At 50.3% G+C, this 18,190-nt stretch overlaps 1 protein-coding gene across 3 annotated transcripts in view; it reads left to right on the forward strand.

Moving 5' to 3' along the window:
* Nucleotides 1-18,190, forward strand: part of ARHGAP23 (Rho GTPase activating protein 23) — an 81,270-nt gene that overhangs the window by 52,916 nt on the left and 10,164 nt on the right. For all 3 annotated transcript variants that reach the window (XM_060135962.1, XM_060135961.1, XM_060135963.1), the window contains exons 13-20: nt 162-223; nt 488-618; nt 1,266-1,387; nt 2,996-3,151; nt 8,060-8,138; nt 10,314-10,387; nt 10,613-10,702; nt 11,723-11,848. In XM_060135962.1, the coding sequence (XP_059991945.1) occupies nt 162-223; nt 488-618; nt 1,266-1,387; nt 2,996-3,151; nt 8,060-8,138; nt 10,314-10,387; nt 10,613-10,702; nt 11,723-11,848 (840 nt within the window). The remainder of the gene's footprint in view (nt 1-161; nt 224-487; nt 619-1,265; nt 1,388-2,995; nt 3,152-8,059; nt 8,139-10,313; nt 10,388-10,612; nt 10,703-11,722; nt 11,849-18,190) is intronic.

Here is an 18,190-nt window from a genome sequence, read left to right on the forward strand (position 1 = left end):
CTCGGGAGTCCGGCCCTGGTCTTCCTCGCTCCAGGGTCTGCACCCTTCAGCTGGCAGGTGGAGGAGAGGGGAGGCGAGGCCGAGGCAGGGGCCACGGGGAAGCCCTGGGTGGGCTGGCCATGGTCACTGATGGGGTCTGCTTTCTCTTCCGCCTCCTCCAGGACCCCGGCTGTGCCAACCAAGCTCTGATCAGCAAGAAGCTTAATGATTATCGCAAAGTGAGGTGAGGCCCAGCCCTCATGGAGCAGTCCTGGCCATGGGGTGGGAGACACCTTGGGCAGAGGTCGTCCTCCTGACCCACCTTCAGACCTGAGGGTGGCCCCTGAATTGCCCTCTGCTGGGGGCAGGGAGGGTGGCAGGGGCATTGAGGCCTCCAGTCCCCAGAAGGGCATGGACGGGATGGAGGGGAGGTCCGAAGAGGTGGGAGGCCAGGGCAGGTGGCGTGCTGGGTCACCCCAGTGAAGACCTCTCCCCTCTTCCCACACAGCCATAGCTCTGGGCCCAAAGCTGATTCCTCCCCCAAAGGCTCTCGTGGCCTGGGAGGCCTCAAGTCTGAGTTCCTCAAACAGAGTACAGCACGTGGCCTCAGGACTCAGGACCAGCCTGCAGGGAGCAAGGGTAGGAAGGCGGCTGCTAAGGGGGTGGTGTGCACCCATGCGTGGGGAGGGCGGGTCAGCCTGTGGGTCTGCATGGGAGCGAAGGGCCTGTGTGTGTGTGTCAGGCGGTGTGTGTGCCTGTAGGTGTGTGCCACGGTTATCCTCGTGTGTCTGCCCATGTGTGCATGCCTGTGAGGGTCTGGGGGCCCTCAGGGTCTCAGGGCTGGAAGGGCCTGGAGCCTGATTTCCCTCCATGACATCCCAGCTGTGTGGTCCTCCGGTCTCCGCTTGTGTCCCTCCAGGAGCAGGAGCCCCATCCTCTCTGCAGGCAGCCTTTTCCATCTTCACACACTTTTGGCCATTAGAAAGTTCTTCCTTCGGCTGTACCAGAATCTATGGCTCCCACCTTGTTGTTTTAGCCATACAGAAGTCCTTATATTACTCTGAGGCCTCTCTTCTCTAGGGTAGACACCCTCATCTCTTCGGCCTTCTCTGCTGGGATATTATAATTTGCCATCAGCCCTCAGCATACCGGTTGCTTCTCTGATGGAGTCCCCATACGTCCAGTGTGTGAATGTGGTGTGTGTGAGTGTGTGTGACCTAGTGCGGTGGCTGCCCCTCCCCGGGCCCCCAGCTCACCCTGCCTCTCTCTGCCTTCCCCAACCCCAGATGACAGTGTCTCCACCCCCAAAACCCCCTGGGGCATCAACATCATCAAGAAGAACAAGAAGGCAGCCCCCAGGGCATTTGGGGTCCGACTGGAGGAGTGCCAGCCAGCCACAGAGAACCAGGTGGGTTCCCGCCGTGCTCCAGAGCCAGCAAGGAAGTGGGGAGACCGAGACACAGAGAGTCAGAGCTGCAAGGGACTTTGGAGCCAGCTCTCCACCGCGTCTCACAGACACAGCTGGGGAAGCAGCCCTGCGAGGGAGCAGCAGAGTTGAGCCAGAGCCCAGAATCCCTGGCGCCCAGCTGGTGCTCTTTCTCAGATCATGGCGAGGCTTTGGTGCGATTTCTGCTCCCAGACCGGAGACAGTGAAAGCCTTAGTAACCACCAGAACCTCTGGGCTCCGGCTTTGCACTGCCCCCATCTTGTCCTCCCTACCTCTGGCCCACTGGTGGAGAATGCTGTTCTTTGTTTCTTCTGTTGAAGTGTAGTTGCTGTACAATATTATATGTTACAGGTGTACAATGTAGTGATTCCGTTTTTAAAGGTTATACTCCATTTATAGTTATTATAAAATATTGGCTATATTCCCTGTGTTGTATAGTATATCCTTGTAGCTTATTTTCTACCTAATAGTTTGTACCTCTTAATTCCCTAGCCCTATACTTCCCCTCCCCTCTTTCCTCTCCCCACTGGTAACCACTAGTTTGTTCTCTGTATCTGTGAGTCTGCTTCTTTTTTGTTATATTCACTAGTTTGTTTTATTTTTTAGATTCCACATATAAATGATATCATACAGTATTCGTCTTTTTCTCTCTGACTTATTTCACATAGCATAGTGCCCTCCAGGTCCATCCATGTTGCTGCAAATGGCAAAATTTCATTCTTTTTTATGACTAGTATTCCATTGTGTATATATATAGAGAGATATCTATATATAGATATCTATATACATCACATCTCCTTTATCCATTCATCTTTTTTTTTATCCATTCATCTTTGATGGACATTTAGTTTTCTTCCATATCTTGGCAATTGTAAATAATATTGCTGTGAACACTGGGGTGCATGTATCTTTTCGAATTAGTGTTTTTGTTTTTTTTTTGGATATATACTGAGGAGTGGAATTGCTGGGTCATATGGTAGCTCTACTGTTAGTTTTTTTGAGAAACCTCCATACTGTTTTCCACAGTGGCTACACCAGTTTACGTTCCCACCAACAGTGTACGAGGGTTCCCTTTTCTCCACATCCTCGCCAACATTTGTTATTTGTGGCCTTTTTGATGACAGCCATTCTGAAAGGTGTGAACTGATATCTCATTGTGGTTTTGATTTGCATTTCCCTGATGACTGGCGATGTTGAGCATCTTTTCATGTGCCTCTTGGCCATCTGCATTTCCTCTTTGGAAAAATGTCTATTCAGTTCTTCTGCCCATTTTTTAAATCGGGTTTTTGTATTATTATTATTATTTTGGCCGTGTCTCGCGGCTTGTGGGATCTTAGTTCCCTGACCAGGGATCGAACCTGGGCCCCCAGCAGTGGAAGTGCAGAGTCCTAACCACTGGTCCGCCAGCGAATTCCCAGGTCGTTTGTATTTTTGATGTTGAGTTGTATGAGCTGTTTATGTATGTTGGCTATTAATCCCTTATTAGTCGGTCGTATCATTTGCAAGTATTTTCTCCCAGAGAATGCTGTTCTTACTCTTCCTAACACCCCTGCCCTGCTGTGTCCCCAGCGTGTCCCCCTGATCGTGGCTGCATGCTGTCGCATTGTGGAGGCACGGGGGCTGGAGTCCACAGGCATTTACCGGGTGCCAGGCAACAACGCAGTGGTGTCCAGCCTGCAGGAGCAGCTCAACCGTGGCCCCGGGGACATCAACCTGCAGGATGAGGTGAGTGTGACTGGGGGGCGTCGGCCTATGGAAGGGGGGCCAATGTGGTGGTGTCTGTTGTGTTCATTGTACCCTGTGGTGTGCCTGGCACTGGGTCAGGGCCCCAAGGCAAGACGCAACTTGCCTTTGCAGGCCAGCCGTGGGGAAGGGCATCACCCCAGCTGCAGCCATGGCCTGAGAGCCCGGAGACAGAGGCTGGTAGGTGACAGTTTTTTGGGCCTTGAGGATGAATAGTGTCCACGAAAAGCCAGCGAAAGCCAGGAAAGGGCACTCCAGGCAGAGGGAACAGCCTGGGGAAAGGCGTGGGCCCCTAAGGTTTGCCGGCAGTCACCATACCTTCTCTGTAAAGGGCCAGGTAGCAAGTATTCCAGGGCTTTGGTTACCACATGGTCTGTTGCAAACCCTTCTCTTCCTTGTCCTCTTCCTTCTCTTCCTTCTTTTTCTTCACAATCTTTTAAAGATGCAAAACCCATTCTTAGCTCAAGGGCCACACAAAATCAGGTCGTTGGCTGGATTTGACCTACGGGCCAAGGTTTGCAGACACCTGGTTAGAAGGGGAGTATATGGTGTTTGCTGGAGCGGCCAGCAACGGGGGTCGTTGATCAGATGAGACGAGAGCAGCTCGTGAAGGGATCTGACAACCACACAAGAGTTTGCAGCAGGTTATAGTAACTATAAATGGAATATAACCTTTAAAAATTGTGAATCACTATGCTGTACCCCCGAAACATATAATACTGTACATCAACTAGACCTCAATTTAAAAAAATGATGTGTTTAGAGCAGGAATAAAAAATTACATACCGGGGCTCTGGATCCAGTTAAGATAGAGCAAACACACTCTGTCCAGTCTTTCCTACTGATTACATCTAATAATCCTGGACAGAACATATAAAGTAACTATCAGATAACTCTGAAAAGTGGATAACAGCAGACCAAGGAGGCAGAGTGCAGCATTCCAAAGAAGATCTAGGCCGTCTAATGCAGACTTCCGAGATGTCTGTCCTGTCTAAAAATGTTTCCGTACTTTCACTGCAACTCGTCATTTCTGCTATAGAGAGAAATGTTAATATCTCTAAACAGTGTTCACAATCCTCTTTTGGAGAATTCTGGATTCCTCCAGAATTCTGCTCTAACAATCATCTCCTCTTTCTCTTGTGCTGTGAACCGAATCGTGTCCTCCCAAAATTTATACGTTGAAGCCCTAACTCCCAAGATGAGTGTATTTGGAGATAGGGCCGATTAGGAGGTAATTAAGGTTAAATGAAGTCATAAAGTCAGGGCCCTGGTACAATAGGATTAGTGTCCTTGTGAAAGGAGACACCAGAGAGCTCCCTGCCTCACCTGCTCCATCTTGTAAGGACACAGCAAGAAGGTGGCTGCCTGCAAACCAGGAAGGGAACCCTCATCAAAGACTGAATGGGCTGGCACCTTGTTCTTAGATTTCCCGGCCTCCAGAGTTGTGAGAAAAGAAACTTCTGTTATTTAAGCCAAAAAAAAAAAAAAAGAGTTTGCAGCAGGTTATATGTCAATTATGTCTCAGTAAAACTGGGGAAAATATCCAAATAAATATTTCAACCAAAAAAAAGAGTTTGCAGCCGGGCCAGTGTTTCCCAGAACCCTAAGGTTCCCCAGAGGTGCTGTGGGAGGCCAGGACCCCCCATCTAGAGTAACCTGCTTTGCTCTGTCTGCTTTTTTATGTCGGTTTTTTTCATATTGGGTTTTCATGTATCGTTTCACTTGACAAAAAGTGCTCTGCTGGAAAAGATGTTTTGGAAAACCATGGATCTGGACAGTGAAGTCCCATGAGTCAACAGTACTCTGAAGCTGTATGTGAAAATGTAAGATAGTCTTCCTGTCCTTGGGAAGGAGCTAGGGAGACAAGATGAGTACGTGTGAAATAGTGGACAAGAGAAAAAGCTGGTTCTCATCAAGGACCAGATTGTTTGATGAGGAAGGAGAGGATGCTGGGGACTGGAGCAGGTGTTTGAAATCTTTGAAGGATGAATAGGAAGGGGCAGGTGAATAGGAAGGCAGTCCAGGCAGCGGGTGATAGCATTTTCCAAAATCCCAGAGAAGGGTCTGAGTGTCAGGACAGAGAATGGACCCACCTCCTGGGCTTGGCAGTGGAGAGGGTGAGGCCCAGGGCAGGGGACAGAGGGCTTTTGATGGCTTCACTAAAGCCTTTGACCTTGAGCCAATGGACAGTAGGGAGCCTTTGATGGTTCCTCAGCTGGGGAGGCATAGATGAGAGTAGGGTTTGAGGAAGTAGTGCTTTAGCTTATGCCTAATGGATACGAATGAGGGAGGCCCAGAGCAGGGCATCTAGGGAAGAAATTACCGATATTGTGGGAGGGGTCAGGAGGTCTTGGTGGTCCCAGGGGGAGGGGGTAAGGAGGATGGGAGCAGCTCTAGGAGTTGGCTGCATGAGAGGGAGGAAGGAGGGGTAGGAAAGAGCTAAAAATTTGAGCTACAGGCTGGTGGTGTCTGTCCCTGGCAGACCAGGGGAGTAGGGCAGGAGAGGGAGGATGTGTCAGGTAGGAACCGCATTGGACTTGGAGTGGTGGTAAGTCACCCACATGGGGGTGATGCATAATCAGGCACTAGACCGAGGGTGAATTGGGGAGTGAGCGTGGGGTCACGCTGGGGCACAGAGGTGAGACGACGGAGGGAGCTGCCGGAGGGAGCTGCCGTCTGGGGAGAGGGTGGGCGTGGGGACTGCAAGGGCCAGGCTCTGAGTGGGACAGAAGGAGAGGGCAGCTCAGGTGAGGCTGGGGATGGGGGGGCAGATGCTTAGGCATAGGAGGGGTCACGAGGGACAGGGCAATTCTGGGATCTAATGTACAGCATGGTGACGGTAATTAAATATTGTATACCTGAAATTTGCTAAGCTATTAGACCTTAAGTATTCTCAGCACAAAATAAAAGGTAACTATGTGAGGTGATAAGTGTTTTAATCAGCTTGATTGCGTGAATCATTACACAGGGTATAGATTTATCAAATCAATCACATTGTATATCGTAAATATATACAATTTTTATCTGTTAATTATACCTCAATAAAGGTGGAGTAACAACAACAGAACAACAACAAAAATGGCATTATCACCATCCATAATTTGTGAAATTCATCTTTGTTGAAAAATCTAGAGTTCATATTTTTTTATTGCTCTTTTTATTTCATGATACGGATATTCCACAAATAATTTACGTATTCTTTAGTAGTTAAGCATTTCAGTTGTTTCCAGTCTTTAGCCTTGATAAATTTTTCTCCAATGGGGGGAAAGAAAAAAAAAGGACAGGGCAAGGCCTTGGGTTTGGCAGCTGGGAGATGAGAAGAGCCTACACATGAGGGCCAGGAGGCAGTGGAGGGAGGTGGGCAGGAGCCCACACTGGGTGTGCACATGAGCTGGGCCTCGTCCAGGGAGAAGAGGGACCAGGGTGGGGCCGTGCCGTGTGTGTTGGGTGTGTGATTTTGTCTCAGACATCAGTTTGTGTCATGTGTCACGGGGAGTGCTGGAAGTTAAGCGTTCTCATCGAGCCTGTGGACGGTCTGGCATTAAGCTGTGGCCCCATGGTAATGAGTGTGTATATTGTTGAGTTGTGTGTCTCTGTTGGGGGTATTCTGTTGCTTTCTGGACATGAGTTATTCTGAACAGTTCCTTTCAAGGGAGTTATCCTTGACTTTGTGCAGGCTGATGGTGCCCCCTGGTGGACAGGAGAGACACTGAGCCGGCCATTCTTTTATTCATTCTTGTATTCAACAACCATTTATTTAGATCAGAGTTTCTCAACCTTGACCCTTTGGGCAGAATAATTCTTTTTTGTGGGAGGTTATCCTGCGCACTGGAGGAAGTTTAGAAGTATCCCTGGCCTCTGTCCACTAGATGCCAGTGGCACCCCCCGCTTGTGAAAACCAAACGGTTCCACACACTGCTAAACGTCCCTGGGGGCTGAGTCGCCCTGGTTGAGAATTCATGATTGAGACCATTTAAGTGCCAGGCTGATAGGGCTGGCTAGGTGATAGGGGTGCAGTGGGAATAAAACAGACAGGATCCCTGCCCCTCATGTGGCTTACAGATCGGCCAGGCAGGAACAAGGAAACGAATGCATACAGTAATGATCAACTGCGGTTAAGTGCCACAGAAGGAAGAAAAGTCAGGGCTGTGCTACAGATGGCAGGCAGTGGTGATGGCGGCTGTGCCGCGATGGTCGGGTCGGGGGAGGCCTCTCCGAAGACGTTTAGATTCGGGAGGAGCCAGTCATGTGAAGGGCAGGGGGAGGCGAGTTCTAGTGGAGGGAACCAGCCGGTGCAAAGGGCCTGAGACAGGAAGCCACCAGGCATGAACGTGAGCTGTGTCATGGATGAGGAGAGGGGTCCGGGATGACTCCCCTAAGCGGGGGGCGCTGGGAAGCAGGAGTTGGCACCAGCAGGCCTAATGGAGGTCCAGTGGGCAGGCTCGTGCGGGGATGGGTTTTGCTCACCTCTGTCCCCCACAGTGCCTGCACCAGGGAAGGGACCTGCTTCTTTCTCTGCGTGGACAAATGTCCGAGCCCACTGGGCTGGCTGGAGCAGGGGGGTGCTGGGGCCAGGTGGTGGAGGGGCTAGGACCTAGCTGGGGACTCTTTTCTACTGTGATGAGTCTTCTTAGCCCAGACAGTCCTGGTCTGGGGAGAGCTGGCTATGAGTGGGTCCCAGGGAGGGCCCAAGCCGGGCTGCACTGGGCTCTAGGGCTGGACAGGCATGGAGGTGTGGGCACCTGGGCGGGGCCTGGCTGGCTCTGAACCTGGGGGCGTGGAGGTGTGGGCACCTGGGCGGGGCCTGGCTGGCTCTGAACCTGGGGGCGTGGAGGCTTGGGCACCTGGGCGGGGCCCTGCCTGTGGCCTGATGTCGTTGCCCCTCCCCAGCGCTGGCAGGACCTCAACGTGATCAGCAGCCTGCTCAAGTCCTTCTTCCGAAAGCTGCCTGAGCCTCTATTCACCGATGGTGAGTAGGGGGTGGAAGTGGAAGATGGGAGGAGGAGGGAATACCTGTCTAGGTTGCATCCTGACCACTTTTTAAATGGGGTGTGTTGGTTTTACTTTGGGGGTTTTTGTTTTAATACAAAAGAAACACGTGCTTGTAAAAAACATAGGTAGTACAGATATGAATCAAGTAAACACAAGGGTCCCTGTCATCCTCCCATTCCCTGTCCGCAGAGGTTATCCTCACACTTTCTGAGCATTTACTGTGTGCCAGGCACTACTCCCTACAACTCCATGAGGTAGGTACTATTATTTCCCCTCTATAGATGAGGAAACTACGGCACAGAGAAGTTAAGTGACTTGCCCAAGGTCACAGAGGTTGTAAGTGTCAGAGCCAGGGTTCAGCCCCAGGCATCTGGCTCCAGAGCCCAGCTCTTGACCATTTGCTGAGCTGCTTATTAACAGTGCATTGCGTTTCCTTCCAGACCCTCTTACACGTGTGACAAAGACACACTCGCATATGTAGGGCTTGAAGTTGGGCGGGTTCAGTGGCGCACTGGTAAACGTTTCACATCTGGCTCTCAAGGGAAAAAAGCCGTGATGTGTAGCATTTTCCAGTTTCCATGGTATAAATACTCCCACCACGGCTGATTTCAGGCTCCCAATTTGCTGTCACCAACATGAAAGCCAAACACAGCTGGTTGTCAGAAGCCCATGCGGGCGAGCGGCTCCAGCACACCACTGCTTGAGTTCTTAACAGAAGGAGACTTATAATTTTGAGATTCACTCGTGTCAGTACAAAGAGCTCTACCTCATTCTTCTTTTAAATCAACCACATAGTTTTTCCTAGGCTGAATAGACTGTAATTTGTCTAATCACTCCCCTACTGCTAGCTATTTAGGTTGTCTTCGCACTTTTGCTATTTCGAAACGTGTTACAGTGACTTTCCTTGCCTACGTTCCTGCACACCTGGACCAGGGTCCTGGAGGTGGATTCGTAGACATGGAATTGCTGGGTTAAAGTCCTGGAAAACATGTTGAAAGCTAAAGTCAAGTTGGACTCTGGGGAGGCGGCCCTAGTGCACACTCCCAGTAGCAGCGTAAGAGATTTTGCTTCCTAACATTCCCATCGGCACTGGATGTTATTAATATTTTAAACGTTTGCTGATCGGAGAGAGAACACGGCATCTCACTATTGTTACCATTTTCATTTCTGTCGTTACTAAGAGATGAACTATCTTTTCACCAGTTTATTGGCCTGTGCCGTTTCCTCTGTAGCTGCTCGTTCAGACTACGTGCCCATTTTGCCACTGGGTTCTTGGTCTTTTTTCCTATTGATTTGTAGGAGACAAGCTCTTTGTACATTATGGATATTAACCCTTTATTAGTTTTTGTAAATATTTGCTCTTGGTCTGCCATTGCCTTTTAACTTTTCAGTATGGAAATTGAAAACAGTTATTTTATGTACAGTCAAGCTGTTAACCGTTAATGGATTCTGTATCTCATGTTTAAGAATGCCTTACGATTATAAAAGTATTTTCTTATTTTTCCCCAATATTTTAATAACTTCTGTTTTTGGCTCTGTCACGCAGTTGAATTTATTTGTGTATTATGTGAGCTAGAAATGGATTTATTTTCCCAACAAGATAACTGACTTGAAGTGCTGCCTTTATCTGTCCTGATCCTTCATCACCTGCCTTAGCTGTGCTGTCTTTTTAGTATATTTCAGTATCTAACAGGGCAAATCCTCCCTCATCATTCTTCCAGATGAGTTTTAGGATAAACTTAACACATCCCATTTTTTAAAGTTTCCCATGGACTTTTTCTGAAGGGAGTTGGGGGAACGTTGACACAGAGGGGGAAGGGTATTTGGAGGCTGAAAGACCCCTCCCTCTTTCTAGGTAACCTTCTCTTTTCTCTTCCAACCTTGTGGTGTCCTTGTCCTGGAGGCTGGGGCAGGGACCCCTTTTCCAGGATCAGTAGGCAGCTGAGATCTTATTTCTTCCCAAACAAACACCCCTGGGCTATCCCAGGTCAGCTGTGCACCTGAGGGCAGCCGTGGTAGGTTTGGTCACATGAACACAAGACCACAGAGTCCCCCCCAGACTGGAACAGCCTTGGTACAAAACACTGACCTCCCGGCAGGGCCTCCTCAGCCTGGAGGCCCACCTCTCAAAAGAGTTCTCACTGTGTTCTAGACAAATACAATGACTTCATCGAGGCCAATCGCATTGAAGATTCGAGGGAGCGGATGCAGACTCTGCGGAAGCTGGTGAGGAGAGGGGTGCTGCTGGGCAAAGGGCAGACTGCGCAGGGCGAGCACCTCAGCAAGCCCTTCTCCCCTCAGGGCCTCAGTTTCTCCATCTATGCGAGGGGGGGGCAGTTAGAGGGGGGATCCCAGACCCACTGAGATATGGCAGCGGAGCCCCTTTGGGGTACGGTGGGGAGGTGGAGGTCATCACACCCTGGTCCCACGCCCCTTCTTTCTCCCACCCAGATCCGGGATCTGCCAGGACATTACTATGAAACACTCAAATTCCTCGTGGGCCATCTGAAGACCATAGCTGACCACTCGGAGAAAAACAAGGTGGGTGGAGGCCCTGATGTGAAGTGTTGGGGAGGGAAGCCTACCAGGGTCTCCTCAGCATATTCTTTTTTTTTTTAATAAATTTATTTATTTATTTATTTTTGGCTGTGTTGGGTCTTTGTTGCTGCGCGCGGGCTTTCTCTAGTTGCATCTAGCCGGGGCTACTCTTTGTTGTGGTGCGCAGGCTTCTCCTTGCGGTGGCTTCTCTTGTAGCAGAGCACGGGCTCTAGGTGCGCAGGCTTCAGTAGTTGTGGTACATGGGCTCAGTAGTTGTGGCGCACGGGCTTAGTTGCTCCGCAGCGTGTGGGATCTTCCCAGACCAGGGCTCGAACCCGTGTCCCCTGCACTGGCAGGCGGATTCTTAACCACTGTGCCACCAGGGAAGTCCCTCCTCAGCATATTCTAAGCTCCTCCAGGTTAGATCATCTCAAGCCCCTCTGGCCACGCCCTCCTTCTTAAGGGTTGTTCTGTCCCCACCCCTTCCCTGCATACTGGCCCGTGCTTCTCCCTGGAGAGCCATCTCCTGAATTTCTGAGGGTCTTCCCTCTGAAGCAGAGAGCCTCAGAGCCCTGGGTCTGATGGAGATCTATCCTCTGATCTAGCTCAGATCCCTTGTGTTACCTTTTCCTAAGCAAACCCCTTATATCTTCTGATTCTGCGGTGGAGGGGTGGGGGAACTGAGAGGAGGTATAGGATTCCTCCCGGTCCTAACACACCCTTGGAACTTCCCATGGGTCCTCACTCTGGCTTCTCCCACTGCGAGCAAGCATAGCGTGGGTGTGCAGGTGGGGAACTGCCCATGAGCGCCGGGACTGGCGTGAGTGGGGCTGAAAGCTGGCCTGTTCTCTACTTACCAGGCACCTCCATGCCCAGCAAGGAGGCATCTGGCCCCTAAGCCAGGGTCAGCCCAGGATGGGGTCGGGCTGGGGGCCTGAGGGCCCAGAGTGAGGGAGGCCTGGGGTGCTGGAAGTCAGAGCTCACAGGGGTGTTGATGCTCATCCGCTTCCCTCCCCTGCCCAGATGGAGCCCCGGAACCTGGCCCTAGTCTTCGGGCCAACGCTGGTGAGGACGTCCGAGGACAACATGGCGGATATGGTGACCCACATGCCTGACCGCTACAAGATTGTGGAGACGCTGATCCAGCACGTAAGCAGCTGCCCTGGCCTAAGTCCCCCTGGGCACCCGACTCCCGCTTGCCCGGGTGGATGTGCTCGGGGAAGGATGAGGCAGCTGAATGAAATGCTGCTGAGATGGTGGGTGCCCTTCAGAGGCAGTAGGCTGCATTTTAAGGCCAGACGGGAATGGGTCCTGAACCCCCGTCTTTCCGGGATATTGCATCCCCAGCAGGAGAATCAGGAGGCCCTGAGCTTCCAAGATGCATGTGAGGGTCGGAGGGAGGAGGAAGGTCAGGGAAAGGTGCTGCCAGGTTGGAGGGCAGAAGGGGTGAAAGAAGGGATGCTTTCAGAAGGTGGCCCCCAGGAGAGGTGTCCTGGCAGAAATGGGCAGACAGGTGCAGAGGTAGGGACAGAGCTCTCCCTGCAGGCCCACTTGAGACTTCAGGGAGAAAATGGTGATGCCCGGGATAGGGGGAGGCGGATGTCGCAGGGCGGATGATGGGCTGGGGCAGGATCCTGGCTGCATGTTCAGTGTGTCTTGGGCTGGTCACCTTCCTCTCACGGCTGCCTGGAGGCCCCATGAGCCTGGTGTTTCTAAGAATTCTTATTGTTATCCACCACGGGATGAGAACCCAGAGTGGCCAGCAGAGGGCGCAGGAGACCTTGGTTTTCCAGAGCCAAACCCAGGGCAGCACCACCCCTTCTGGGGCCCTCAGGGATGTTTTTATGAATCATAGATTTTTCCGTTTCCAGATCTTGGTGTGGCCTGTGGTCTAGTCCACAAAGAATGGAACCAGAACCCTCCTGCCAGGAGAAATAAGATTGGCAGCTGGTCAAGGGAAGGGAAACCTCAGCCTCCCCTACCTCATAAACACTTTAGGGAAGGGAAACCAGGTCATGTTACTCCCATTTTACAGATGAGGAAACTGGGGGACTCAGAGAGGCAAAGTGATTTGCTCAAGGTCACACAGCTAATAAGTAGCAGCCCCGGGATTTTAAGCCAGGACTGTTTGACCAAAGCCTGTGCTTTACTCCCCAACCAACTGGGAGGTCTGACTCCTGGGGGCTTTGGAGTGAGGGAGATTGGTCAGAGTTAGCTGAGTGAGGCCATGGGTGGACTTTGGTCATGCTGGCTGGCCTCGTCTGCTTGTTTCCTTCCTTCACCACGTGTCAGGGCCCTGAGCCATAAGAGGGTATGTCGAGGCCTGTTCGCACTCTAACATTGGGATCACCAGCCCGGAGGCCCACTCCAGAGCTGTCAGGGAGGCCAGGGCTGGTGAGCAATGTCAGGGATCCTGATGTGGCCTTGGTCTGGGGAAGCCTGTCTCTCTTGGAAAAGTTCAGCTCCCCAAACGAACAGGGAGCCGTCGGGGTCCCCATGAGTGTATGCTTTGCGGGGGCGGGGCAGTGGGGAGGAGAGGCTCCTAGTGAAGCTGGGAGTGAAGCCCTGGCTCCTAGTGAAGCCCCAGGAAGCCCAAGGCCTGTGGTCAGCTGGGATGTCAGGAACAGCAGTCTTCAGGGAGAAGGAAGGCCCAAAGTGTGTCCACTTACCCTCCCTTAGGGTCCCGGGGGAAGTGCCCAGCCAACGGCAGCTCCTCCTCTGGGCAGGGTTGGGGGATACGGAGCGCATCAGTCTCCTTCATACGTGTAATCCCAGCACCAAGCCTAGAGCCTGGCACATGGCGAACACTCAGTGTTTGTTGAATGAATGAATGAATGAATGAATGAATCAATTGCTGTGGCGGTTATTGCCAGTCTGGGCTTTCCCACTGAGGGATTCCTTCCTGGGAACTAACTGAGCGTGCAACCCTCCATTCTCTGCCCCCTTGGCATTAGAACATAATCGGCCCTGGACTATTGTCGAGGGAATGAGCTACCCCCTCAATTCACATTGAGCTCACTGAGCCCGCCCACGTAAGAGGCTCTGCAGCCAGAGAGCGGTGTAGTCACGAGCTCAGGCAGGGTGGGACTTGTGACAGAGACTGCTCTGGCTCTGGCTCTGAACCCCTGGCCACTCAGTGGACGGTTGGAGTTCATGGGCGACATGACCGCCTGCTGGGAGTTTCGGCTGCAACCATCACCTGGCCTCCCTGCCTAGGACTCCTGGTTTCTGTGGAACGCTTGGACAGCAGAGCTGGAAGGGGCCTTAAGGCAGCAGAGCTGACCTTGCCTCGTACAGAGGGTGGATACTGAGGCCTAAAGAGGAGCAGTGACTTGCCCGGGGTCACACGGCAAGATAATGGCAGAATGGAGATGAGCAAACCCGGCTGTTCAGCTGCCCATGAGCAAGTCAGCAGCCAGCTCATACTCACGTTTACTGAGTCAGCTGGAGCCCAAACGAAGACCGTGCCAAGGCGTTTGTTCATTTGTTCACTCGGCACACGTGCTGATTCCTACCATGTGTACCCTGGGATTTTTCAGCCTGGCACTAGTGACCTTTGGGGCCAGATCATTCTTCTTTGTGGGGGGCTGTCCTGTGGCTTATAGCACGTTTAGCAGCATCTCTTGGCCAGATACCAGGAGCATCCCTCCACTTGTGACAATTGAAAGTGTCTCAGGACATTGCCAAATGCCCCCTCGGGGGGCAGAGTCGCCCCAGTTGAGAAGCACTGGTGTAGAGGTTCAGGGCACTGCCTCTGGAGCCAGCCTGCCTGAGGTTGAACCCTGGCTCTGCTCCATATATGCTGTGGGACCCTGGACAAGTACTTATTCTTTTTGTGCCTCCATTTCCTCACCTGTAAAGTGGAGATAATAATAGTATTTACCCCACAATGTTATTGAGGTTGCATGAGTCGTTATCTGTAAGGCACTTAAAATGGTGCCTGGTTAGGTAGTGTTATATAAGAGTTAGCTCTTGGAATTACTTGGCGGTCCAGTGGTTAGGACTCCACACTCTCACTGCCAGGGGCCCAGGTTCGATCCCTGGTTGGGGAACTAAGATCCCACAAGCTGCACGGCGTGCCACCCCCCCCCCAAAAAAAAAGTTAACTATCATCATCACCACCACCACCACCATCGTCATTCCATGCCAGATACAAACGCAGGTGCTGGGAACACAGAGATGAATGGAACTCAGGCCCTGCTCTGAAGACATCACTTCTTCATGCTCTGGGCTATGTCCAGGGAAGCCCCGTGGAAAGACCCAACCCAGCCCTGGGCGTAGAGCTGGGACCATAGTCAGGGAGTTTTTGAAAGACACAAAGAATTTAGCCAGGCAGAGAAGGGAGAAAGAATGTTCCAGGCAGAGGGAACAGCATGGGCAAAAGCAGGGTGGCATGAGCTAGCATGAATTCTTCCAGAGAACCATGGGCCACCCGGAAGCTTCCTGTAGACTTCCAGGTTCCCAGAGCACTTTTAGTTTCCCTCAAACCCGAGTTAGAGGCTGGCTTCTTAGGGCTCCCTCTGGTCAGCCTGTCTCCGGGGACTGCACCTTTTATTAATAATAGCTAACATTGGGCTTCCCTGGTGGCGCAGTGGTTGAGAGTCCGCCTGCCGATGCAGGGGACCCGGGTTCGTGCCCCGGTCCAGGAGGGCGCAGTGGTTGAGAGTCCGCCTGCCGATGCAGGGGACCCGGGTTCGTGCCCCGGTCCAGGAAGATCCCACATGCCGTGGAGCGGCTGGGCCCGTGAGCCATGGCCACTGAGCCTGAGTGTCCGGAGCCTGTGCTTCACAGCGGGAGAGGCCACAGCAGCGAGAGGCCCGCGTACCGCAAAAAAAAAAAAGAGCTAACATTTATTATACATTAATGTGTTGTACTAAATGTTTTACATATGGTATTTCTTTTTTGTTTTTTAAATTGAGATGTAATTGACATACATTATATTAGTTTCAGGTGTATAACATAATGATTCAATATTTGTATAGATTGTGAAACGATCAGCACAATAGGTCTCGTTAACATCCATCACCACACACAGTGACAAGTTCTTTTTTCTTGTGATGAGAACTTTCAAGATCTACTCTCTTTGAAACTTTCAAATATACAGTAGCGTTATTAGCTACAGTCACCATGATGCACATTACATCCCCAGGACTTGCTCATTTTATAACTGGGAGTTTGTACTCTTTGACTGCCTTCACTCATCTCAACCACCCTCCACCCCCTCACCTCTGGCAACCACCAGTCTGTTGTCTGCATCTATGAACTTGGATAATTTGGGGGTTTCTTATGCCACATATAAGTGAGATTATACAGTGTTTGTCTCTCTCTGTCGTTTCACTTTAGCATAATGCCCTCAAGTTTCATCCATGTTGTTGCAAATGGCAAGATTTCCTTTTTTTTTTTTGCGGTATGGGGGCCTCTCAGTGTTGTGGCCTCTCTCCCGTTGCGGAGCACAGGCTCCGGATGCACAGGCTCAGCGGCCACGGCTCACGGGGCCTGCCGCTCTGCGGCATGTGGGATCCTCCCGGACCGGGGCACGAATCCGCGTCCCCTGCATCGGCAGGCGGACTCTCAACCACTGCATCCACCAGGGAAGCCCGATTTCCTTTTTTAAATTGTTGAATAATATTCTACTGCATATGTGTGTGTGTGTGTGTATACACACACATACAGTATATGCACATTTTCTTTATCCATTCATCCATTGATGGACACTTAGGTTGCATTCATGTCTTGGCTGTGGTGAATAATGCTGCAACGAACATGGGGACGCATGTATGTTTTCAAGTTAGTGTTTTTGTTTCCTTCGGATAAATACCCAGAAGTGGATTCGCTGGGTCATATGGTAGTTCTATTTTTAATTTCTTGAGGACCCACCATACTGTTTTCCATAGTGGCTGCACCAATTTACATTCCCACCAACAGTGTAGGAGGGTTCCCTTTTCTCCACATCCTTGCCAACACTTGTTATTTATTTCCTGTCTTTTAGATAACAGCCATACAGTATTTTATTTTAATCCTCACCACAGTTTTAGAAGTACTCATACATTATGCCCATTTTAAAGATAAGTAAATAGAGAGGTAATTTACCCGATGTGGACTTAAGCCCGAAGCTGACTCCAGATCCTGCATGTCTCCCTCATCCTCTATCTCTCTTTTCTCTTCTGTCTCTTGTTTCTCTTCTGTCTTATTTGAGTTAATCATATGCCTGATCATGATGAATAATAATTGAGGTTCATGGCCCAAGGTCATAATCAACCTTGCAAGTCTCCTTGTTTCCCTGCCTCATTCCAAAGCCCACTCTGCCCACCCCCCAATAATTACCACTCTGATAGGTTAATGTGTGTATTTTCAATCCACCTTCTAGATGCTAATTTTAAGTATAAGGATATCCTTAAATATATATAACATTCTGTGTGTTTTAACTTTCAGTTAGTGAGCTTAGCTCATTTACTTTTTTGTAATTTCTGTAGTGTCAGGACTTACTTATTTATTTAATTTTTGGCTGCATTGCATTTGTTGCCGCACACAGGTTTTCTCTAGTTGCGTTGAGCGGGGGCTACTCTTCGTTGTGGTGCATGGACTTCTCATTGCGGTGGCTTCTCTTGTTACGGAGCATGGGCTCTAGGCACACGGGCTTCAGTAGTTGTGGCGCATGGGCTCAGTAGTTGTGGCTCACGGGCTCTAGAGTGCAGGCTCAGTAGTTGTGGTGCACGGGCTTAGTTGCTCTGAGGCATGTGGGTTCTTTCCAGACCAGGGCTCGAACCCGTGTCCCCTGCATAGGCAGGCAGATTCTTAACCACTGCGCCCCCAGGGAAGTCCCTGTCAGGGCTTATTTCTGCCATCTTAAATGTCATTTTCTGTTTACTACATTTTCATTTTATTTCCTTTTTTTGGTCTTTTCTACCTTGCTTTGGATGGGTTCATTTTATTTTCTTGATATAAAACTTACATAATTTATAAAACCCATACTTACGTTGAATGATACAAGCAAAAGCCTGTAGTTATGTTTAATTTTTACTATCAATTTCTAGAGCTTATCAGTATCCACATCTTCCTTCCACCACATCTAAAAGCCAAGTACCTTAGTGTACTTTCACCTGTCACTGGTTTCTCCCTCTGAATTTGAATTCCAGATTGTCATGGGTATACTTTGTCTGTGTTTGTATGTGTGTGTGTGCATCATTGCTTAGTTTGATAACAGTTGACTTTTCTACGCTATTATCCATCCTTACTTCTTAGAACTTCTTGTTCCATTCTGGATTCATTTCTTTACTTGCTCATGTACTCGGTTAAGATAGTCTTTGAGTAGCAAACTTTCTGACGTCTTAGAATAGCTTTATTTCACACTCAAATTTAAATGAGAGCCTAGCAAGGTATAAAGTTCTAGGTTCAAAATCCCTGCACTTATAGTTCAGAAACACATCAAAAATATTACTTCCTTGTCTTCTTGTGTCTGTTGCTGCTGAAAGTTCTAGTTAAAGCTGATAC

The sequence above is a fragment of the Lagenorhynchus albirostris genome, chromosome 20 (genome assembly GCF_949774975.1).
Source record: "Lagenorhynchus albirostris chromosome 20, mLagAlb1.1, whole genome shotgun sequence".
Lineage (NCBI taxonomy): Eukaryota > Metazoa > Chordata > Mammalia > Artiodactyla > Delphinidae > Lagenorhynchus > Lagenorhynchus albirostris.